The 21728-nt window shown below is 48.5% G+C and overlaps 1 protein-coding gene and 1 pseudogene across 1 annotated transcript in view; one reads left to right on the top strand and one right to left on the bottom strand.

Moving 5' to 3' along the window:
* LOC101577805 overlaps window positions 1-3704 on the top strand; it is a 29477-nt pseudogene extending 25773 nt beyond the window's left edge.
* Window positions 3705-7344: 3640 nt separating this feature from the next.
* Window positions 7345-21728, bottom strand: part of Ankrd44 (ankyrin repeat domain 44) — a 269913-nt gene continuing 255529 nt past the window's right edge. Inside the window, exons 21-27 of the mRNA XM_023712328.1 lie at window positions 19916-20003; window positions 18819-18902; window positions 17646-17791; window positions 17136-17218; window positions 15155-15237; window positions 13591-13682; window positions 7345-10166 (exon numbers count right to left, since the gene is read on the bottom strand). Of these exons, the coding sequence (XP_023568096.1) occupies window positions 10108-10166; window positions 13591-13682; window positions 15155-15237; window positions 17136-17218; window positions 17646-17791; window positions 18819-18902; window positions 19916-20003 (635 nt within the window). The 3' untranslated portion in view covers window positions 7345-10107. The remainder of the gene's footprint in view (window positions 10167-13590; window positions 13683-15154; window positions 15238-17135; window positions 17219-17645; window positions 17792-18818; window positions 18903-19915; window positions 20004-21728) is intronic.

Raw genomic sequence — 21728 nt, 5'->3', positions numbered from 1 at the left:
GAAGAATGTATGCAATGTGTTAATTATTGAAACTGTCCTACCAGTTTGGTTTGAAACTGTCTCATTGCTATTTGTTTCTCAATAAAATTATTGGAAAAAAATTAAAAAATAAAAAAACCTGTTGACAAAAAAATCATTGAAATCATTGCATCATATACTTTCTTTTGTGTTTTTGTTGTTGTTGTTTTGGTAGTGGAAACTGAACTCAGGACCTTGTACTTGCCAGGCAGGTGCTTGTGCCACTGAGCTATGTCCCCAGCACAAATCATACACTTAAGATGGTGCATTTTATGGTGCATCGGTTACAGCTCAATAAAACTGTTGTTTAAGTAGCTGCTGGTGGGACCTTAGTTCTCACCTTCTCTCTGGTAGACCATTTGTGTTAGTCAGCTTTCTGTTATGATGACAAGTACCTGAGATCACTAGTTTATAAAGAGAAAGAGTTTATTCCAGCTATAGTTTAGAGTCAGATTCATTGGTCTTGTTGCTTTTCAGTGAAAGGCAAGAAACACATCGTGGCAAAGAACTCGTGGCAGAGCAAAGCTGCTGACCTCACCTTCAGATGAAGAAAAAAGGAAACAAAGGAAGAAGAGAAAAGGGCCAATGTCCACCATTAGGCCCAGCTCCCAGGGATGGGAGCTGTCCCACCGGACCCACCTCTTAAAAGTCCTGTCAGAAAAGTAAGGGGGATAGGGCCAGCCAAATAGCTTAGCAGATTAAAGTGCCTGAAAGCAGGTGCAGGGGCTGGGGGTTCAATCCCCGGGCCTGCCGTGCTGGCCCTGCCCCCAGGGCATACTGAGATGGCAATTGAGACTGGGCGTGGTGGCGCACGCCTGTAATCCCAGCTTTTGGGAGGCTGTAAACAGGCGGATCACTGTGAGTCTGATCTAGTAGTGAGACTCTGAACACACTGTAGACCCTTCCCTAAAATACCAGAAAAAAAAGAAAGAAAAAAAGCAAGCAAGCAAGCGAGCAAGGGGCATTGCAGGTTAGCTCAGTTGTTTAAAGCACTTACTTGGGCAAACTCAGTCAGGCGCAGGGAGCCGCAGTTTGAGCCCCCGCTCCACATGCTGCAGCAGACCTGCCCTTAAGGATTCCTGAGGTAGCCAAAAAAAAAAAAAAAGCAAAACAATGTAGCAAAAGAGAAACAATAACATCAAGAAATTTCTTCCCTTCCATACAGAAGATACACAAATGTGCAGTGCTCCCTCGGTTCATGAACACGTCTGTTCATGAACAGTTTGCCTGTTCCGTGAACAGCCGTGGTTAACAATGTTTTGCTTCCCTTCACAGACTCCGCACTGAATGACACTGAAGATTCTGGGGCAATTCGATTCAGTTCATGACCAGAATCAGGGGATGAAATAATCATGAACTGAGGTGTCGCTGTAGATAGATGGATACATACATACATACATACATGATAAATACAGTACTACATATGTATAATGCATGTATGTGTCTAGCAGAGTTGAGATTCTGAATTCTGTGATCACCTTGACTCAGCGACCCTCAGCCCTCCTTCTGCCGAGCTGGGTAGTTACGGCGCTGGGATAGCATCCACTTCCTAAATTCTCATAGGACAAGAAGCCCTCGGAATGGGGCCATCAGAAGCCCTCAGAAGCGCCGGCTGTCAGCCTGATCCACTCTCACTGGAAGTAGCCCCTGTAGTTTAAGAAGGTGCCTGTCATTTAGGGTGTGAAGCTCTGTCCCAAGCAGCCTGGATGAGGATGTCCTCGGCTGTGTGCTGTTCCGCTCACTCTTGGACCACGAGGCTGGAGTGAGGATGTGGTAAATATGGACTAGAAAGGCGCTCTTGTGTCCAGGAGCTGACGTGGGCACCCTCAAAGGCTATACTTTTGCAATATGGGAACCACATTGTGGGGAATTAATTGGTTTTCTCAATCTAATTCCTAGTGTCAGCTGTGATGTCACAAACCAGCCCCAGCTGGCACCAGCTGGCTCTTGATCAACATTTTCAGCCCCGATGCCAACTTGACCCTGGCCCGGCAGCCTAATCAAAACTGAATGCTGATAAGCAGTCCCTGTGCACGGAGTTAGGAGCAAAGTGTAAACTAGCAGGCACCGTTCCTCTAGCATGATTACGGACTTTAATAATAAAGTAGCATGGAGTAACTCTCAGGCAGGAAGAACAGGAAATAAAACGTAGCGTTAGGAATGAAGAAACCACTTCTGAAAAAGGGAAATTCAAAAGAGAATTATAAACCTAAGTTCTCTATTTTTTAGTTAAAAATGGAGATTTTTTTTTTTTTTCAGGAAAAGTTGTTTTGAAGCAAATCAGGTGTTCATTTAAAGAGCAGCCCAGAATCCCAGTGGCTTGTGCCTTGTTTGCTGAGGGCGCGCCAGGAGATATGCAGCTGTTCATTGTTTCCGCCCTGATCGGCATCTGATTCGTCCGCAGGCGCCTTTGCCCGCTCTGCAGCTCTCGGCCATCTGTCGTGCTTTCTGGCGAGCCTGAACATCGCGTGTAGGATGAGGCATACGGCCACAAGGCCTCTCGTCCCAACGCACCTGATCCTGCCTTCTGCACTTGACCATTCTTACTTCTTTGAAAGATTCAACCTACTAGGCATGCTGGCTCGCACTTGTAACCCTGCACTGGAAAGCTGAGGCAGAAGGGCTGCAAGTTTGAGCCCAGCCTGAGCAACCTGGCCAGCTCCTGATTCATAAAAGGGGAGGAGTTCTGGGGTGCCTAATGGGTGCATGAGGGCCAGGGACACCCCCCCACCCCCACCCCCCCACCCCCGTGTGGGCAAAACGCACAAAACCCTGCCTCTGAATCCTGAAACCAAACCTCAGTCTGACAATACTCAGCCTTGAGTATGTGTCTACTTTTAATAAAATACGTACATAATAGGCATTTTGAAATGGCCAAAAGTTTTCAAATTGACAAATGGCTTTGAACTCTTCATCACTGTGGCCTCCTGGCATTTCTGCTCAGTTCCAGCACTTCCACCTTCAGCTGTCCTCAGTCACCCACTCCAGAAGGCAGGGCCTCAAACCGCACCCTTCTAAAATTTTGGCTTTAAGCCTCTCCCCACCTCAATCCGCAATGACCCCTATTGCAGGCAGCATGGCAGGCAGCGTGGCACGCAGCGTGGCTCCACAGCGCCCCCTCTCTTTGGGTTCAGCTAGCAAAGCTCTGCCCCAGCTAAACTTTTTATTTAAATTAATTAATTGGTTTAGTACAGGGTCTCGCTATGCAACGCGCACTTGCACTGGCCCACCTACCTCAGCCTCCCCAGTACCGGGATTACAGGTATGCACCGCTATGCCGGGTTTCAGTGGCCTGCACTGCGGGCCTGGGGTTCCAGGGCCACCACTGTGTGCAGCAGCGAACCCGGGTCCTTGACCATTTGCCAGGCAGGCACTGATACCACTATGCCATCTCCGCAGCCCTAAACTCTCCTTTCTATTTCCTTTATGCCTGTGCAAAGCTCGTTTCATTTTAAATTCACAGTCATAAATCGCAAGTGTAGTGAACCTTACTCAGCAATCCTCCTCTACGCTCTGAGAATATTGTCTCTGAAATCACTCTTTCTCCTAGTACACTTTCCCCACCAGTACACTGCGTCTTTTGGGACGAGGTCCCCACGTCCTCCCCAGCTAGTGCCTCGCTGTGCTGCCCCCCAGGCGTCGCGCTGCGGCGGGCCTCGATGTCCGCGCCCCGCAAGGGCCTCTGATCAGCTCTGTGCTGCATCCCGGGGCCAGTCTCTCTGCCAGTCAGTTTCACCTCCCAGGTGCACCGCGGATGCCACCGCGGTCTTTCTTCTCTCTGTGGTATGTAGCTGGCAGCTTGTGGTGGGTACAATTTATGCTTTAATTTTGGAAAATTTTAAGGAAACTCAAGTATAATTATAGTCTTGAGTTTGCCAAGTACTTTATCAAGGGAGTTTAAACACAAGTAAGCTTTTTGTGCCGTAAGGACCGCGTGAACATCTTTACTTGAAAATCCTAAAACTCACCCAGGATTCAAATAGAGATCTAAGTTGTCACTTGGAAGTAGAAAGCGGCGGCCTAGAGATTTGTGCCCACTGGCGCCCAGAAAACTTCACGAGGCTACAGTGCTTGCACTAGGCCTTGCCGGATCTCCACGCCCCAGGGCCCCATTGGGGGGCAGGGGTTTTCCACTAGAAAAGCAGATGCAATAAGCCCTTGCTTAAGACAAGGGACGTAGATGTGTGTGCACGCACTTTGTGTTTAGTTGTAGGTAAGGTTTACATCAAAAAGTGTCCCTCAGAAGTCCCGTCGGGGGAAGCTGACTGGGTCATGGGTGCTGTGCTCACCGTTAGAGGCAGCCACCGCAGTACAGTAGCGGAATGTGCCTGCGGAGGGACTTGGTGGGGGCTGGGTCGCGGGGGGCTGGGTCGCTGGGGGCTGGGGGCGTGGCCTGGAGGGCGCTCCTGTCCTCGGCTCCTCCCCCTCTTCCTGGCCACTGTGAGGTGAGCGGGTCTCCTCCTCCAGCCCCTCCTGCCACGCCCCTTCGGCCTTGGAGCCGATGCACGTAGACCAAATCTCTGACAACTGTGAGCCAAAAGGTTGTGAGTGTGGGGCGCTGTGTTCCAGTGACAGGAGAGCCGACCCATGCAAGTAGAGGAGTTAAATACTGAGCCTGGGCAGCGCTTGCCTGTTGCCCACCCACCTGGAGGACCCCGGGGCACGTGGGCTGAGCGCGTCTCCACCGCTGCCCTGGAGCTTGGAGTCCGCTTACCACCGGGTGCCCAGCAAGCAGGATGTGCACTTCTGCTTGGAAGCAGAGAAGTAGGACAGGCTTCACAGGCCGCACAAGAACTTGATTCTTTGCATGATTCTGGTCGAGTTGGATGAGAACTGAATCGAATTCAATGGTTAGGTTCAATGTTGGCCTTAGGAGGAAATTTGTTTTGTTCTCTTCCCGTTTGGTTTGCGACTAGAACTGGGGAGGGAACCGAGTTCATGAACCCGGCTACCCTTGGAAGGCGAGGAAAAACTGATTCACAGACAGACAAAGAGCGCACAGATGGGCAGAGGGCGGGGAGCGCTGGCACGCAGTGGCTCAGATGCCCACTGGCTGGGCGGCAGACGTGGTACCCTGGGTCTCGGGACAGTGAGTGGCTGGTAGCAACCCCATCCCTCAGTCCTCGTCCCAAGAACAGGTCCCACATACTTCTGTTCAACCTGGGGTGCCTGAGAATTGACGAGCGCCACAGCCTCGCGCTGCTGTTTTACAGCAAATGTGCAGCCAATATTGAACGTGCCGGGACAATGCACACAGCGCTCCTACCCACACTGTTTTTATGTTAATAGCCTTTTAGCTCAACATCTTGGTGCCTCAAGAGCTAATTCTGGGACGCAGTACGTGTGTGAAGTGAAGGCTAGATGAATGGGGATGTGAACTTACTGAATGGAAGCAGAGCAGGACCCTGTGGAGACAAAGTGCTGTGTCGCTGTTCAGCAGTGTGGTTGCTGCAGCAGGGGCCGTTGTCAGCTTCCTACCAAGAGGCGACAAAGAAGATTAGGGATCCCTGCTTTTCTCGAAAGGGTAAATTTTGGAAGCCAAGTAAACACTTCCCTTAGCCACTGTTGGAAGGAATGTGTCCTCGTGTAATGCTCAACTCTCAAGGGACGCTGTGATAAGTAGCCTCCAGCAACGGCTGCCGGTGCTTCCTGGGGCCTGGCATTCACTTCTTGCTCATCCTCTGCCCTGAGTATTGACTGGACCTGGGGACTGGCTTCTAGGGAACAGAACGAGAAAAATGATGGACTGTGGCTCTTGAAACCCCTCGGCAAAAAAATGGAGAGTTGTGTCTTCTCTGCCTTTGTCTGGCTTTTCCAAGTTGCTTGCTTTTTGTGGCAAGCCACCATGCTTCAGGATGAAAGGCCCACTGAACTCAGGCAGCCTGGAGCCAAGGCCCTCATTTCAACAGCTTAGGAAGAACCTGCCAACCGCCAGGTAGATGAGCGCAGGAACAGGTCGACTCTGATGCTGTCCCCTGAAGGGCCTTGAGGCATAAGCCCAGCTCAGCCACGAGTGGCTCCCGGAAAGAGGGTACAGTAAGCTGAACATTTGTTGTTGTAAGCTTCTGTGTTTAAGGTAATTTGTTATACAACAATTGATAATTAATATACCCAGTCTGCTCTAAATGGCAGGACATGATCATCAATGACAGAATCTACACTTTACAGTTAAGAATGAAAACCATTTAGATGTGTGTATTTGACTAAGGAGAGATGCAGTCCTGAGTAATGAACCTTCCCAAACATCTCTGCCAGAAAAAACAAGACATCCCGTGGCAGAAAGGTGCAGATGAGAGAACATCTAGTGGCATACATGATGCAGTCAGATCACTTACTCTGCATTTTTGAGCAAGTTAATTTCTGTGGTATTCAGTTTCTTTGTGAAAAAGCTAGTGGCAGAACTGGGGTCGGGCATAAGAAGTACTAACATTCCAAGACACTATGATCAGCAACATGCAGGCAAGCACCACCTCCAACTTGTAGGAGCTGGAAACGCCACCATTAGGAATTTGTCCCTTGGTCTTTCAGGCACTGCCAGGAAGCTGCTTCCAAGGGGAGCTACAGGAGAGGGCGAGGCAGGCAGAGGAGCACACTCTACGACCCCCTTGGTGCCAAGACAGAGACGCAGGTTCTGCTGCTGCGCTGCAGCAGCTCTCGGGTGGTGGAGACAGCTGCAGAGTTGGGTGACAGCACGATTTGTGGCCTCTGCTTACTCCCGCCTTTCTTGTTCTACTATTTTTTTAAGTCTCCATTTTTTAAATCTTCTATTTATTTGGTACAGTCTCACTACACAGCTCAGACTCACAGTGATCCTCCTGTCTGAGCCTCCCCATTACAGGCATGCACCACCACGCCTGGTTTCAATGGCTGGCTGGGTGCAGGGCCGGTAGGGGCATGTGGTACTGAGGATTGAACCCGGGTCCCTGCGCTTGCTAAGCAGGTGCTTAGACTGCTGAGCTATCTCCCTGGCCCTCACTCCCTCCTTTCTGATACCTGTGAGCACATAACCAATCATAGGGCTCTTACCCTGGCTATCAGGAAGCTTAGAGAAGACTTAGTTTATTGCACACCTCCTGCTGTGAGTCAGCTGAAATCCTTAACAAAAACTGTTGGGGCCAGAAAGAAATACAGTGAACACAGACACAAGTTGCAAACTTTTTTGTCTAACTGTGATAACACACATAGCACCAGTTTGGAGACATTCTTCTAGCTTGATTATTTATTTTCAAAATTTAAAGTCCATTTGGCTTGAGGAGGAGACAAAGATTTTAATTAGCATAACTTTGGAAAAAACAGATTGCAAAAATGGAAGACAACACACATTGCAACGATGTTTGTACCGCTTTTATTTGTAAAAATAACCCTCTGAATGCGCTTCCACAGTAGATTACAGTTATGTACTTCGTTGCGTTACAAGAGCATCCAGTAGTTGCAAAAGTATGAAACTGTGCTTGAGAAGAGTCAGGTTGGTTCCGAGTCACTCACTGAACCAAAAACAAAATTTCCTCATTTTTTACAGTCATGACATTTACCAGAGTCACCCAACTCCGATTTACATAAGAAAACATTACAGACAAAATCCCACCAAAGTCATCAAACAATATTTTAGGCTGTTACAAATATGTTATGCAAAAGGTAATCCTGGCACCAGACTTGTACCACCGTGCTTTGTGAAGATATATTGCACATGCGAAAGCATAAAGGGTGTAGACAAAACTACCAGACGAAGGTCCTCGCACCGAACCTTCAGCTCGCTGCGTAAGAAACGCAGAGCAGGACAATCTATGCACACACTCAGATGGTCACTATCTTCCGATGCTCTTCTCCTATAATACTGACCGAGAGTTTACAGTGGTGGGAGAAGAGAGCATTTTAGCAATATCACACATAAGTCCTATAGAAAACTTTAGCATTTTCATTTCAAAGCAGAGATGGGGGAAGTAGGAAAAAACACTATACATTCAACGAAAAGTTGAAATGAAACCTCACTGGCATTATATTGCTCTGATAATACTCAAATGAAAAAAGAATACAAAATGTTTCACAAAACAGTTTCAGAATATACAAATATAAAAAGGCACTCTAACTTCATGTTACAAGACAGGGAGAGGAATGAGTTCTTCAACCAACACAACGGACTAGCAAACAAGTCGCTGGACAGTACGAGATTAACTAGTGCAGCAAATCCATTGCAGGTCCTCGTTCGAACTTCATAAGAAAAGAATACATCAAGCAGCTGTTTACTGCCTCAAGTACCAAAACATACTATGGTGCCCTTTTAGTAGTGATAAATAGAAATCCCCTGAGCTAGTTACTGTAGAATCAGAGCAGATTTTAGGCAATTTGGAGACAGAAAATGTATTTACCAAAGATAGGCAGACACTGGTGAACAGGCAAGTGAGGTGAACGTGGTCCTGCGGCTGTGGTTAAAAATGAGTCTAAAAATGACAGATTTAGGGAACAGCACTAAGCAAATGACTCAAACACATGCCTTCTGGTCTCTGTCTTTACAAAGCTGGGTTGCAAACAGATTATTTCTAAGAGATGCAACTGGAGCATACAGAAACCACAATTTTTAATGTCATTCTTTAAAAATATTTGATCTCACAATGAAACAGAGGGGCTGAGTGGGTGGGAAGGCTAGACGCTGATTCAAGGATCAGTTCCAACGAGCATTTATTTCCTTCCTTCTAGCAGGAAGACAAAGCGAAAAGCCAAACACCCTCCGCAGGAGCCTGTGTCTGACGCTGGGTCTCCGCTCCTCTCCAAGGAGCCCTGCGTGTTGCTACTCGATGGGGAAAGCGGCAGGCGCGGCCCCTCGGCGCAGCATTTCATTTCCTGCCTTAAATGCCACCGAGCAAGATTTCCAATTACTTCTAGAAAAAGACACTGCAGTATGTCATGCTTCTTTGACGCTGGAGCTCCTTTATTTTCAGTGTTTTGGTAAAGAAAAAGTCATTATTGCCCATTAGCAATTTGCCCACTTTTAAAAGATTTACCTTCTGTAAACAAAAAGAGGAGGAGGAGGGAAACGCCACACTGCGAATTTAAGAAACAATGTTGGCACTGTCACATTTTTTGATGTTTTCCCTTTTGTGCAAGTTCTCATTTGTGAAGGACCCATGAGTTTTAATTAAATCCAGGATATTACAAGAGGAAGATTAAGGTCTTTTACAGCTAGATGGAAAAGGTAATTCAGTGACTATACTTGATTCAGAGGGGAGAGAATACTGTTTTTAAAACTACCTCACACATTTCCAGGGAGAGATAGAACCTGTCATAAAACGTTTAATAATTCTCCTCCAACACAACCAGCCCCTTGCCTGTCTCTCTCTCCAGTGGGAAATGCGGCTGAGCTGGGGATTTTCTCTTCCTGTGGGCTCAGCACGCACACCAGCAGCACTGCCCTTGGGGTGCGGGGACCAGGTGAGATTTTCAGCATCTGCAGGAGATTTGTGGGTCTTTGAAGCGCCTTTGTGCGTGGGTCCACTAGGCACGCCAGCTCCCAGCTCCCAGAAGAGCTGTGGGTTGTGGTATCTTCTAAGCTTTTAGCTGGCTGCAGATAGGCTGGGGAGGGCCTGAGAGCACACGCAGATCATTCGCCATGGAAATGCTGGTTTTGTCCCCAGGGCTTAGAGCACCTGGGGTCAAAGGTGGTTTCTAATGTTTTTAAAAAATTATTCTAAATAAAATACATAGCAATGAAAACAGAACAGTGGATGTTTCCTCATATTTCTTTCATTCAAATAAATATAAAAACATTTACATCAAAAGTATATGGACATCTCTAGTTTGGCAGAAAAATAAACCGTGGTCAATGTATTACCAGTTGCAAATGTTCAGCTGTCCACTGGAAGTCTCTGTCATAAGAATTACAAAATACAACAAAGACTGTACTCAGAAAAGATGATATCTGAGCTCCATAGAAAAGCTCCTGTAGTTCTTACTTGCGCTTTGAAGGAAAACACTCTAAATCTTCCATTTTAGGCTGACGCATTTTGGTCCTCGTGTTCAGCTGGCTGGTGAGCTACATACATACACATGCATGTACACATGTGTGTGCGTGTGCATGTGCATAAGTTTTGGGTCTCACTCTTCTTTCTGTGCAGCTATCCCAGGTGTGGAACGGGGTCCGTTTGACCTAGAAGCTTTGGCAGAGGGAGCAGACAGTACTCACTACGCTGGCCTCGAGGTGTGCAGCTACACTTGGCTTGCACCCCCGCCTCACCCATTTCCACTTTCTGGGTCCTGTCTGCAGTCCCTTCCACTCCCTCGGTGTTATGTGGGCCGCAGAGCTCTCTACACACCTCGCCAGTGACCAACAACGCTGGCGAATCAGATGCTTTGAAAAAGTATTTTGACATAGAACAAGCCAACAAAGGGTAGTTTTGTATTAAATTTACACATCATCTCAAAGTTTTGATGGAATGCAATTTCCACTTGAATGTTACTGGGTCAGTTTGGGTTTCATAATCACTCGGGGGAAAATTAGTCACATGTTTGTTAGGGGAGCACCGAGTGCCATATTGGGGTTAAGCACAAAAGCAAGTTCACATTCCCATTCATCTGGAAACTAACAGAGACCCTCAGAAAGAAGTTCTGGATATTTAAGCACTGACTACGGACGGGAGAGGAATAGTGGACTCCCTTGGAAAGATCACCTGCAGGGGTTATTTCTGAAGCAGAACGCCTTCACCTTTGGCTTCTAGTGAGGAAGTAAACATCAGAGCAAGAGGAGGTCAGAGGCGTTTCCTGTCCGCCGCTCCCTCCCTCCCCAGGACACGAATGCCACACTGAGAGGCTGCTGAAAAGTCACTGCTGAGACGCTAGAAAGTTCTTTAGCACGAACAGCTGGCCTCTTGCGTTACCCCCAAAGAAAAATAATTAGAATACATGTTTTATTCCTTACTTAAATGAGAGGTAGACTTTCACAGAAGTACCTTAGAGCTAAGGAAAACATGAAACAAAACCAGCCTGGGGCCCATTGCACAGGAGTCTCCCCCTCTGGCCCGCCCTCCCCGTGACTGGCTCCTGAAAGTGCGGGCCCATCAGAACACTCGACCTCGGCAGAAGCCTGGAAATCAAGCTTCTCCCTTCCTCCAACGTGTGTGATCAGGGAAAAGCTTCTACAGTCCACAGTCAAAAGGTTTCGGAGTCGGAGTCGTTCTCATTGTACCCGTCCTCGGAGCCTACGTTGTTACTGCACAAGCTAACCATGCTACCCAGGTTGGAGAGGGTCGTCCTGCTCAAATTGTCTTTTTTAAAACAAACAAAGTTGACAGCCGTCATTGCACTGGAAGGAGAGAAAGGCATCATGGTAGCCAGAATGAGGGCCAGGCAGTCAGCCACGTCTTTGTTAGGAGCGCAAGCCAGGGCCGGGGTATGACCTGGGCGTAAATGCAGACAAGGCAGCGGTTAGTCCTGGTCCGGAGAAGCACGCATTCCAAACACGTAGGGCCTCAGGGGAGACGCATGTGGGGTTAGAGGTCATGCCGGGTGCTAGGAGGAGTTACATCATGCTAGGGCTGAGGCCGAGGGGGTGGGAGGGAGAGACATTTACAGAACTGGGGTTTGTTGTGTTTTCAGCTCACACCACTACAGCAAGCATGAAATTATCTAGAGTTAGGCGCCATGTCAGCCTTCATCTAGAGGACAGACAGGAGGAGATGGTGGGACGTGACTCCAGGACAACAGGATCAGGACAACACTTCCACCGGGGGCAGACGCACACCATGAGCCTGGGCCCTGGCAGAGGGGACCTCATTCTGAGAACAACGGCTTTCTGAGATGGGGAGCTGTGTGTTGGGTCGGAGAAGACACTGAGTCAGGTAGCTGCCCACCAAGTGACTTCACATAAGGCCTACGCCAGTGATCTGGGTTTGAAAAAATGGAATCATTTGGACAAGTCAGACGGGAGGGCGTCTGTGCTTGTGATTAGAGATGCATGATCATTTAAAAGGCATTTAATAGAATTTCTTAAAAAGCCACCCCACTAACCAAAGTCCCCAATCTGCGGTGTGATGTGGGGGCATCGCTATGCTTGCTCTTTAGAATGTGTCACTGTCCAGCACCCAGACATAATGGGGTCCAGTCCAGATGAGGAAACTGTCTCAGTGCATAAAGCTGGAGCCCTGGGCAGCAGTCTGCTCCTGGCTTTGTCACTACCTGACCCACCTTCCTTCTGTTGCCCAAAGTGCCCAGCACAGTGCCCAGTCCACATGCCGGCTCACTCAGGGGAGCTGTCTTTATGCAGCCTAACTCGACCTGATTGCCAGCCCCACCTGTAGAATTTATTCCTCCTTCCGGTATGAAAATAAACAAGAACAAGTGCCCACTGCACCCCACAGAGAGCAGAGATGGTGGGAATGGCTATCCCAGAGCTGCAGGAGGACCTTGTCCCTTGTGCTCCTGGGTTGTGGGTGGGGCTAAGCCAACCCAGGAGGCCATGTCCCACAGACCCAGGACTCTTGTTCCTGGTGCTGATAAGGACTAGACAAACCTCAGAGGTCCCAGATTTACACTGGAAGAAAGCAAAACCAATTGATTCTAATCTCTGGTCATTTTGGAGGAAAACTGTGGGCTTCTGCATGCCAACTTGAAGGTGGGTAGTGGGGTGAGGGGAGAGGGAAGATGAGGCAGGAGGATCAAGGAGATGGAGTAATGGGGCTTTCTGCACTTCCTACAGGAGCCAGGTTGTGGGCAGGGCGGGGAACATGCTAGGAGACACGGGCTGCAGAACCAAAACTAAGAGTTAGCTAATGACGTCAGTAGGGCCGCTTACTTCTGAGAAATAGGCATGAGCTGCTAATTCCAATACCTGTAATAAGCAGTTGAGTTACATTAATACATTATAATGCTTTAATTCAATGCCACAATTAATGCCGTGTTTAAAAAATTACTTAATTCATAAATATCCAGAAGTTCTTCTTTTCTCACCAAGGTTAAGAGGCATTGCACTTAACATGGTATTTTAGTACAGCTCTAGTATGTGTTAGTTTTCAGGCATCTTAGGAGGCAGAGTAGAAAGCTGCTGACAAGAATTAGCTGATTCAGAAAAGGAATGTTATATAGACCAAGGGGAGACTTCAAGTCTAAACATTTGTTAAAAATGTTTTACTTAAGTTCCCCAAATTTCCACGCTATGGATATGATTTCTGATGTGTACTTAAAAAGGTTTGATCTCAGAATGAACTATATACAATCGAAGATCTAAGTGCCCATCAGGCCCTTGAGCATGCACCAGCGGCATGCGCGATCCCTAACTCTCCGCATAGGCTGGGAGAGGCTTTTCAGGATGCCCCAAGGGTTTCCACCAGCTCGCTGAAGAGTTAGGGACCTGCTGCCAAGTTAGGGACATGACATGCAGAATGGACAGCAGCGGTGGCCACAGGACACAGTGTGATCCGCGACAGGACAGACAGGGTGCGCCCGCCTCGCTTGCTGCTTACGCACAGGACTCCCGAGGGGCCGATTCGCGCTGCTCTTTTAACTGGCTCCCTTCTTTCCCACTGTCCCCTGCCAGTGACCAGCACAGGGACGGTGCCTGCGGCCACAGGGGTGTTTGTCACTTACCATTCTCATCCACGGCGAGGACACAGGCTCCTTTGGCCAGCAGCTCCCCCACGACCACCTTCAAGCCATTGCGTGCAGCGATATGAAGAGGCCTGCAAGGTGAGGCGGCACGTCAGCTGGGTGTGGCTTGGTGCGCACCCTGTGTTCTGGAGGTGAGCTGCCCCCCGGAGGCCATGTGTCCAAGGGCTGGGCCCCAGTGTTGGGAGATGGGGAATGGGGTGGCCTTGGAGGGGGTGGTGGGACCGCAGCTCTTCCTCTCGATCTCCCTTGTGGGGGCCACAAGTGTACAGCTGTGCTGTGCCACACATGCTCCCTGCCACACTTTGTGGCTTGTCCCTGGCCCGTGCCACAGCATGAGTTGACAACAGAGGACCTGTGTGTCTGAGCCTGTGAGCAAAGGCAAACCTGCCCTCGTCTGAAGTTTGAACCTCTCAGGTACTTGAGATGGCAATGGGAAGCAAACACAGCAAAAATGTGATGCTTTGGGCAGCTTGGGTCACCAAAAGGTGCTGTGCTCAGGAGTCCAGAGAGTACACGGATACTGACTTTTTTTTTTAATTTAATTTAATTTTATTTATTTTTGTGGCCAGCCCACTCTGGGGGCGGGACTTCCGCAGCATGTGGTGCTGGGAATCAAACTGTGGTCCCTGCACTTTGCCTAAGCTTGTCTAAGCAGGTGCTTTAGACCACTGAGCTATCTCTCCAGCCCGGATACTGACTTTTTAAAGAAAGTATGTGTCATGCAGATCTTTCCCAGGAGCTAATGACCTGGCTATTTTTATGTACCATACTCAGGTATCGCTGCAAGTATTAAAACAGTCTACATCTCATAGAGTTTTAAATGACGGTAAGTAGGAAGCCTGGGAGAGTGCTCAAACGTCCGTGTGTTTGGTAGAAGGCTCTTTCTGGCGTAGCGTGTTTCACACCGTCCATCAACATGACTGGCATTCATACAACTCAAATCTCGTTGTGATTATTAAATGCACTCAGGTGTTTCACTGAGCGCACGATGCCTTATAGAAGAATGTCAAACAGCAGATTGGGCTGTAAACTGCTTCATCATCTTAACTGAAAAGTCATAATATCCTTTGCCTTTAAAAAATGCACAAATAATTTCCTAAAGTGGAAAATGAAGCAAGTTGTAGATCTTGCGCACCGAGGTTTATATGAATTGCATTAAAATACAACTAAGACAAATAGCTTTAGAAACTCTTCAAATGTGTTTTGGAAATCTGATTTATAAAGGTGCTGTTTTCCAGTCAGAATACATACACTGATACATAATGCAAAAACTTTCTCCATGAGCCTCTAAGATCTTTCTAACAGCTCACTAAATTTATAATGCTACCACAGAAATATCAGTGAAGAACAGCAAAGAGCTCACACACTAGATTTTACAAAGGCTGAGTGAAAGGAGGATTCTAAGGGCAACCGTCTCGCTAGCTATGAGCACTGCAGGTGCGCGGAGGGGACCTCTGCGGGGGTCAGCGCCGTGCCCGGGCAGGGCCTTAAATTCGCTGGGTAAATGCTCCAGCCAAGAGGAAACTTTCGCAGCCATACTTACGTCTGCAGCGCGTTGTTTTTGGCGTTAATAAGGCTCTCGTCTTGGATCTTGTCAAGTATTAACAAGGCACATTTTTCATGGCCCTAGTGAAGGAAAGGGACAGTAAGAAACATGAGACAGCGACAGCAGCAGGGTCCTGCATAATTACTCCATCGTATCTGAAACTGAAAACAAACGTGTTCTAAAAACATTCAGCAAGGCTATTTTCTGTATACTTTTTTCCCTAAAAAGGAAATGGGCCCCAGATACTGTAAGCAGTTAAATGCAGCCGATTAGGACTTGGTTAGCATAAGTCTATTCTAAAATATTCATACTTAACATGAATATTTCCAAGATAATTTTCAGAATTAATGTTCAAAGAGCTAAAGTAGATGGCAGCTTAGCTAGGTCAGCTGCTGGATTAAGAGCAGAGCCCACAACCTTCAATGCTCCTATATTACTTTGTAAAACTCCGTCAAGTGGCCATCTCCTCCTGTCGCCTTCGAGTCCCATTTTGGCACCCTGCCCACCCTCAGAGTCCTCACATACCCTCCCTTGGGGTCACTTAGCATAGCCAGTTGCCTCACAACGAGGAGGCCCTGTCTCGGGAAAGTTCATTCTGCCTCTGCTCAACAGCAGAAGGCATCCCTGGATCTTACAACAGCAGATGGCTGACAATTCACTGAGGCAGAGCTCCTTCACGGCCTGGAGCCTGCTGCCCTCTGAGGGGTCTTGGCTTCCTGAGCCCTTGCCAATCAAGAGCAAAACCACTGCAGTATCATCTGCTAGGTAGAAACGCTGCCTCCCGGGTCCACCCTGGCCCAGTCGGCCAAGATCAGCACAGTCACCACCAGGGCTCATCTGCACATGAAGTCTGAAAAGTACTGCATTTATGTTCTCTATTGAACTGTAATTGTGAAACTGAGCTGGTGTGTGTGTGTGTGTGTGTGTGTGTGTGTCCGTCCGTCTGTCTGTCTGTCTGTCTGTCTGTCTGTTTGTCTGTCTGTCTGTGCTTCTGGGGATTCCCACAGCATGAAGGGGAAAAACAACACCAGTAAAAAAAGGCACGGGGCTGGCCAGATAGCTCAGTGGATTAAAGCGCCAATGTCACCCTATTACTAATGTATATTACTAATGTATCTGATAACACCAGACATACATGCACATATATGTATGTGTGTGTACCTGCAATGTCTGTTTTCATTTATGTACTTGGTACAGGGTCTCACCACACAGTGTGGAGTCATGGTGATCTTCCTGCTGTCAGCCTCCCCAGTGCTGGGATTACAGGCACATGCCACCATGCCCAGACTCGGTCCATGTGTTCTGGGGGTGGGGCCGGGGCAGCATGCGGGACCAGGGGTCGAACCCTGGTCCCTATGCTTGCCAAAGCAGGCGCTTAGACTGCTGAGCTATCTCGCCAGCCCTCTTGCAGTGTCCTTAATGGGAGCAGGAATGCGACCTCTTTACCACCACCACCACCACCAAACCCAGCCACAATCCTCTAGGTGGGAATGTGCAGCAGAAGGGAAAGGGGTGGGGCAGAACTGCGCCTGGTGTGCTGCTTGCTTCGCAGAGTGGACTCTTGGGGCCTGCTAGCACAACGCTTGCCTTCCCATGGCATGAACACAAAATGAGTAGAACTGCTTACTTCTGGAAGCCACATAAGCAAGATCCTACCCTGTGATACAGTACCAAGCTGTGACACCACCACTAGGACACAGATACAGTAGCCGCATCAAGACAGAAGGCCTGCGGCAAGAACCTGAGTGACAGTACCACGAGGAGCGGGGCCTCCTCACTCTTCTGGGTGGAGCATCGCCTCGTCAACCTGGAGGTGGCCCTTTCCCTCTCCCCCTTCCATTCCACCTATGGCTGACAACATCCTGGGAAAATGCACACCTTCCAGAAAAATCACACTGCAGACTTCCAGAATAGAGGGGATGTCAGTGGTATTACTGTCACGACACCCAGTAACTGTGCCTTACGTTTGTTTACATACTTTACTGCTAGCTAGATGTAAGGGTGTATTCAAGTCCTTATCCTTCACAGTCAGATCAGCCTGGATGTGGTTCACCAAAACGTCTGCAGGAAGAGAAGAGAGAGGCTTAGACGAAATGCTGATCACACGCATTTTGAAGAAGTTACTGTAAAAACAGCAACATTTAAATCAGGACAGCTCACTTAACTGTACTTCATGCTTTTAAAGAAAAAAGGAGCAACTTATTGCCCTATTTGTTTCACCCAAATCAAAGATTGGCAGGCATTTAAGTGTCCTTGTAGTTTTACTATTTCCACTTAAGTGACTGTCACCACACTTGGCCTCAAAGTGTGAGACTTCACTGCAGGAGGCTGGGCAGGGCCTGCCCTGATCCAGGTTCCCGGCACAAGAAGTGACCGAGGAAGCAGTCAGGGGCTGAGGTAAGGCTGCCTCTTGCCCTTCTCCAGATGGGGAGACCCCAAGATCGCCAGCTCCCATATCACCTCACTTTGGCCTGGGACCAGCACATACCTACGGCACCCGCCTGCCCGTTCTCTGCGGCCATCATCAACGCCGTCTTCCCCGCATTGTCCTCGGCGTTCACCTGAGCGTTGTGTCGCAGAAGCAGCTGCAGGCAGTCCACGTGGTCCCTGAACGCTGCCGCATGGAGCGGGGTCCTGGAGATGTCAAGCGCGTAGGGTTTAGATTCCGTTCAACCTCTTCTCTCCTTAATAACTGCCCGGGAAACGTGTGTGGTGTCATCTAGGGTTTCAAAGGTCTCCGCTTGGAAACATAATGGTCAAGACCCCTCGAGAGGCCATTCAGGGTAGTCACTGAAGCGTCCCCCACACAGAAGAAATGCGTTAGGGTGGGGGTGGGGCTTGTGGTGGCCCTGATGATAAAATCAGCATGGACTGTGACCTTCAGGGACTTCTCTGTCATCTTTGAGATGGAGACTTTCAAAAGCTAGCCTTAAATTTGTAGGTAATTGGTAGATTAAATAAAGATTTAAAAAGCCATATAAGTTAATATGGATGGGTGACTTCTTTGAGAACATGATTTGGCATTATTTATCAAAACTATGGGCTTTTTAATCAAGTAATTCTGCTCCTGCAACCTCATCTCCCAGATACTGTTGATCATGTCTCCAGGCTCACAGACTATCCAGTGCGACGCTCCTTTGAAACAGCAAAATACTGGAAGCCAGTGAACTTTTCCTCAGCTGAAGGCAGACTGAGTAAAATAGAGCACACCCATTTGGTGAAATAATATGTGCTTTAGAATGACAGTGGCGATGCTGGCTTTGGCAGCCTGTGCGTCACAAGGGACGCCGTGAATATGTATGGGCTGGCGTGGAAATTTCCAAGATATACTAAAAGTAGAATACGGTTGTAAGTGGCCCATTTGCATCAAAAGAATGCATATGTATATGTTTATAGATGCTTACAGGCACACAGCAAGTATTTAGGAGGAAATACCATTTGGACTGAACAGAGCCCAGCAGCTGTCGCTATGGAAGAGGCCAGGGTTTCTTAGCAAAAAGGCAATTTAATCGAATGATATATCCTTTCTGATACTCAGCTTGAAAAAGTCATGCTCCTACAGCATATTACTTTGTCAGTGGAAAAGAGCTGTTTGGCTACTCCGCAGCTGCAAAGCACAGCCCAGGGCCCGCAGTACTGGGCACGTCTCAGGGGCCCTTACCTGCCTTTGTCGTCTCTGCAGCTGACGATGCTGGAATCGATGGCGCCCAGCAGCAGCGACGCACAACTCTCATGGTCATTTATTCTAAAGCAGAAATGGATTTCCATGTTAAAATGTCACCCTGTGCCATCAAGTCCCTCCAATTTCACCTTCCTGGGCTTGTGTGGTCCCTCCCACCTCATCTCCCTCTCCCTTTTCCAGCCATAAGACTTCTAAACTGTGTGCTCACTGTGCCCGAGCACAGGACACTGTACAGGTGTACTGTAGACCATAACTGGAAAGATGTGGATCCTTCACCCTTTTTTTAAAAAAATCTTTTATTTGTTTATTTGGTACAGGGGTTCACTACACAGCTCAGACTCATAGCAATCCTCTTGTCTCAGCCTCCCCAGTGCTGGGATTACAGGTGTGTGCCACCACACTGGGTTTGGGCCGGCTCACGGCCGGCACAGCATGCACTTATGGGGATCAAACCTGGGTCCTTGCACTTGCCAGGCAGGTGCTTAGACTGCCGAGGTATCTCCCCGGCCCCCTTCATCTATTTTATACTGCTGTTGTCTTCCCAACAAAGAAGCCAGGGGCCTGTGAAGCCCACAGAATACACAAATAGACCTCAGGTCTCGGCCCAGGCTGGCATGGAAGTCTGATGGAACTCGCTGTACCCTCCTGCCAATGACTGACCTGAGACTGGAGGAATAGTTAGATTTACCAAAAGCACGACTCTGATGAAGTGTGACAAACATGCAGAGACCTCCTGGGAGCAAATGCCTTTTTAACCACACAGCAGCCTGCTGCAGACCCTGGCTTATTTTCAGAATCTAGCAGACACCAGGGGCTGTACACCCTCAGAGATGTGCCCTCAGGCCCCCACCCCACAGCTCTCCAGGGATGCGTGAGTCCCCTGAGAGCAGTGGAACATCCCCGGGGCTCCTGGGAAATCCACAGCACGAGAGCCCACACTTCACTAGCAGAACTACTTGTCTTTAGCAGTGAAATGGAATAGTTTAGTCTTAGCTATAATCTGGAAGCTTTCTCCTTCCCTAAAAGGCCATGTTTATACTCAGAGGCCAGACAGCCGATGGGGCACGTGTGCTTACATTGCGCAGTGAAGAGGCGTGAAGGGGTTACCCACAAACGTGCGGAAACACTTTTGCTCCAAAAGCACCTCTATGCAGTTTTCATTACCTGCAAACAATCAACAGAACTTAGAGATTTTGCAAGAAAGAAATTTTACTTCACACAGTCTGGCTTTCTTTTTTTTCATTCAGTGTTGAATTGCAGCTTATGAATTTTCCTAAACTGACTGAGTACTCATTTTCGGTGGGATAAGATGAACACAATGTCAAAATGTTATTAACTTGGCTCACAGGTGTTCGCAGATGTAATGAACAGACCAAACAATGAAGGCCATATGGTGTGGGGGCAAGAAGACCCTTCCCTGGCCAGCGGAGTGGGTTCTACACTGCCCTCAGCTCTGGATAGAAATGCCAGTGCAGATGGCCCCAGGAAACACAGCTGTCACCCATGAAGAGCTTTACCTATACTACGAGCGCCCTGGAGGTAGGGAAATGGGTTAGCCAAGCAGTGTCTGGCGTAAGGCAAGGATAAAGCCGTGGCTGTAAAATATGAAATGTTTTGCATGACTCTCGGCACACAGTAGGTGCCCAGTAAACACTTTTAATAGACAGATGAATAAAAGTGGGAAGTTATTTTTAACAAAAGGATGTTTGGCTTCTAAATCAACTGAATTTGAATGAAGTAATTCAAAGGTCCCAGCCCCGTGGACTTGTAACATGACCTGAGGCAATTTTCTTGGGACCTCTGAGCCTCAGTTTCCTTCTGCATAGAAAGCTGGACTCGCAGTAGCCACCTTGCCCACAGGACAGGACAGTGAGAGCTCTAACTCCATAGGGGACTTGACGTGTGGCCGAGCACTGTGCGCATGGGAGGCAGGAAGGCGCTGCTATTGGCTTTGGAAATGCAGGTGGGCTGCCCCTTCTGCTTCTTGGCCAAACTTGGAGCTAATTTACCGAACACTCCCTTATCACCTACCTCAGAACTAGGAAGAGTGTTTTAACAAAATATTAAAATAGAAAGAAAACTCTTTGGAGAGACAATTTTCTACAGCTTTCAGGAGGATTGAGAAGCCTGGAAAGACTGCGTACAAGCATCCCCTAGCAGGCAGGTGTCCTGGTCTCTGAACCCTTCGGTTAGTATGAATCCCCCAGGCCGGGGAGATAGCCCAACGGCTAATCGCCTGCCTGGAGAGTGCAAGGGCCTGAGCTCTGTTCCCACTACCAAAATAAACAAACAAAACTCAAACCAACAACAGCATGAACCCCCCAAGGAGCCTGCTTTGCTTGGGGCAGCACCTACAGGCACCACTGGAGGCCGTGAGGGCTGCACTGGCACAACTGAACTCCAGCCATCGACTCAAATGTGCAGCGAAGGGGATTCTGAGAAGATGCGAGGTGAGCCTCAGAGCTGGAAGAGGCTGCCAGCCAGGGTGGACTGCTCAGGGGAGGGCTGCCCTTGCACCCCTGCTGTCCCAAGAGGCCTGGGGACACAGAGACCTCACCCGTGTCCCAGGAGGAGGCGGCCCATGGCAGGTCTCACAGAGCCCATCCTCTCCTGAAGGTTCTCCACAGCCTGCGAGCTCACAGCTTCATGGCAAAGGGGTGAGGGGGCGTGGCCCATTTTAGGGAAAATAATCATCATCATCATCATCGTCATCATCACAACTGTCCAGTGCTGGGGAGGAACCAAGAGCAAGGAGACACTTTGGTCCCGCTTGCTAAGGCCAAATCAATGAAAAAGGAGGATCAATGAAATTCATGGTGAGGTCTTCAAGCAAAACTCTTCCTAGAATTAGCATTCAGTTTCTAAATTAAAACTTTTAATTGATGGGGC

This window comes from Octodon degus, unplaced genomic scaffold, assembly GCF_000260255.1.
Source record: "Octodon degus isolate 3935 unplaced genomic scaffold, OctDeg1.0 scaffold00025, whole genome shotgun sequence".
Classification (NCBI taxonomy): Eukaryota; Metazoa; Chordata; class Mammalia; order Rodentia; family Octodontidae; genus Octodon; species Octodon degus.
Note: the sequence above shows the minus strand (reverse complement) of the source record. Positions and strands in the feature narration are given on the sequence as shown.